The sequence below is a fragment of the Engraulis encrasicolus genome, chromosome 15 (assembly GCF_034702125.1).
Source record: "Engraulis encrasicolus isolate BLACKSEA-1 chromosome 15, IST_EnEncr_1.0, whole genome shotgun sequence".
Classification (NCBI taxonomy): domain Eukaryota; kingdom Metazoa; phylum Chordata; class Actinopteri; order Clupeiformes; family Engraulidae; genus Engraulis; species Engraulis encrasicolus.
The window spans coordinates 42,171,142-42,173,641 of NC_085871.1; the positions used below are offsets into that span (position 1 = coordinate 42,171,142).

The following is a 2,500-nucleotide window of genomic DNA, read 5'->3' on the forward strand; positions in this document are numbered from 1 at the left end:
ACAGAGCATTTTGGGCATTTTAAGTTTTTTTATTATTTAAAAAAATACCGTTATCATTGGAAGGTTCATTCAAAAACTTTTGAATTGTACTCTAATGGCTGATTACTTGAAAATTATGAGGACTGTCATTTCTATTGACTATTTGGGAAAACGGCAAAAAATGTCATTTGCGTAATAATGTGAAATGCGTTGTATAGGGAGGGCGAGCAGGGCACTTGCCCCTGGGCCCAGGGCACTCTTGCATTGGTGGTGGGCGCCCAATTGTGTTGGCAGGTTATAAAGGGGGCCCGATAAGTGTTTTGCCCTAGGGCCCTCTGTACAATTGTTCCACCACCACCACTGACTGCAAACCCATGCGGTTTCAGGATCAAAGTAATGCCAAAAGCAAGCACTCCTTTTTTTACTGGTTCGGGCGACTGTACCTGGATCCATGGCTGGCCTGGGGGGGATATAGAGCCCGGGCACTTTTGACTTTAAAGGGCCCCCTCATAATTAGCGGCGCAAAACTGACTCACCGGTTTTAATTTTACTTTATTTTTTTCACATGTCTGAAAATAGGGGCCCACGAGGGTGCGGGGCCCACCGGGAAATGCCCGCTATGTCAGGTGGCCAGTCCAGCCCTGCCTGGATCCGTATTTTACGGTACCGTATTCTTTACTGCTTGAGCAGTACCACACATGGTGCAGTGCAGTTATATTGCATTACATGACGTGACGCTCGTTTGTCAATGACAAATAAAAGCTCTTGATTCTCTCTCTTGATTCTCTTCTTATAGGACTCTGTTCTAGACCACACACACTGTTATATAGACACACAGAAACACAGAAAGACAGACAGACACACACACACACACTGTGCTGCATCTCACATAAAGACCTGAATGTGTTGGTGTGTGCTCTGTAATAGGGTGCACCAAATGCTGTGTCATGGTGCAAATCTCTGTGTCATGGTGCATATGGGCCTAGTATATACGTTAACATACCAATACATACAGGTTGTGTGTGTGTGTGTGTGTGTGTGTGTGTGTGTGTGTGCGTGTGTGTGTGTGTGTGTGTGTGTGTGTGTGTGTGTGTGTGTGTGTGTGTGTGTGTGTGTGTGTGTGTGTGTGTGTGTGTGTGTGCGTGCGTGTGTGTGTGTGTGTGCGTGCTTGTGTGCGCGCACGTGTGTGTTGGTGCAGAGAGTGTAGATGATGTTGGAGGAGTAGGGTTTTTGCACCATGTGGACCATTTGTGTGTGTGTGTATATGCGTGCATATATGTGCGTGCTTGTGTGTGTGTGTGTGCATGCATGTGTGAGTGTGTGTGCATGTGCGTGCGTGCGTGCCTATGCGTGTGTTCGTGCGTGTGTGTGTGTGCGCGCGTGCGGGTATGTGTGTGCGAGCGCATGTGTCTGCGTGTTTGTGTGCGTGACACGGTGACGGTACCTTCTGGGCGCGTCGCTTCTCTGCCCGCTGGCTCTGGTGGTAGATGCGGCTGAAGTTGGAGACGATGACGGGCACGGGCAGCGCGATCACCAGCACGCCACTCAGAGAACAGATGGAGCCGAATATCTTACCCACGATGGTCTTGGGGACCATGTCTCCATATCTACGGCAGGAGAGAGAGAGAGAGAGAGAGAGAGAGAGAGAGAGAGAGAGAGAGAGAGAGAGAGAGAGAGAGAGAGAGAGAGAGAGAGAGAGAGAGATTATTGTTACGGTAAATTATTATTATACTGTTGGTTACAATTGCATTATAAAGGTCGTCCCCTTGATCATTTTGGGAATCATATCTCCATACCTGAGAGAGTGAGAGTGAGAGAGAGAGAGAGAGAGAGAGAGAGAGAGAGAGAGAGAGAGAGAGAGAGAGAGAGAGAGAGAGAGTAAGAGAGATCAGAGGGGGGGAAGAGAGGAAAAAGAGAGGGAGAGACAGGGGGGAGATGAAGATGCACCAGGATGCAGCTACATGTATCTAGGCAACTAATTACACCGTTAAAGCTCATAGCTGTTCACCGCTTTCCAGTAGCCTAGTCGAAAAGGGGCCGATATTGAGAATAGGCATAGGCCTATTAGAACTGTTTTATATGGAATAGCGGACGACAAGGTGTCCCGATATCAAGGGAAATAATGGACGAGGCGGAGCGTTCTAAACAGCCCGACGGCGCAGCCGAAGGGCTGTTCGCTTCGCCAAGTCCATTTTCCCTTGATATCGGGACACCTTGAAGGCCGTTATTCTGCTTATCACCCGGTTACCAGCATTTAAGTCAATTTAAGTCAATTTAAGTATTAATTTATTAATATGTTGATCTAAGGCTTCGTGAGAAGGTAGATTCACCACTGCGCTTGGTACGTTGCTATGGGCACCACTTCCTAATCTTCCGAGACGCGCTTCTATCGGAGGCATGTAAGGACGCGCGCAGAATGTTGGGGTGACTTGACAACCAAATGCGATAGAATTGACGACTGGGTTTTTGACTTGACAACCAGATGCGATAGAATTAGTAACGGGGTCTTGACTAGACAACC

At 48.0% G+C, this 2,500-nt stretch overlaps 1 protein-coding gene across 1 annotated transcript in view; it reads right to left on the reverse strand.

The window, feature by feature from the left end:
* The window catches only part of kcnd2 (potassium voltage-gated channel, Shal-related subfamily, member 2), a 462,331-nt gene that overhangs the window by 20,786 nt on the left and 439,045 nt on the right, over positions 1–2,500 (reverse strand). Inside the window, exon 2 of the mRNA XM_063218048.1 lies at positions 1,424–1,586. Within this exon, the coding sequence (XP_063074118.1) occupies positions 1,424–1,586 (163 nt within the window). The remainder of the gene's footprint in view (positions 1–1,423; positions 1,587–2,500) is intronic.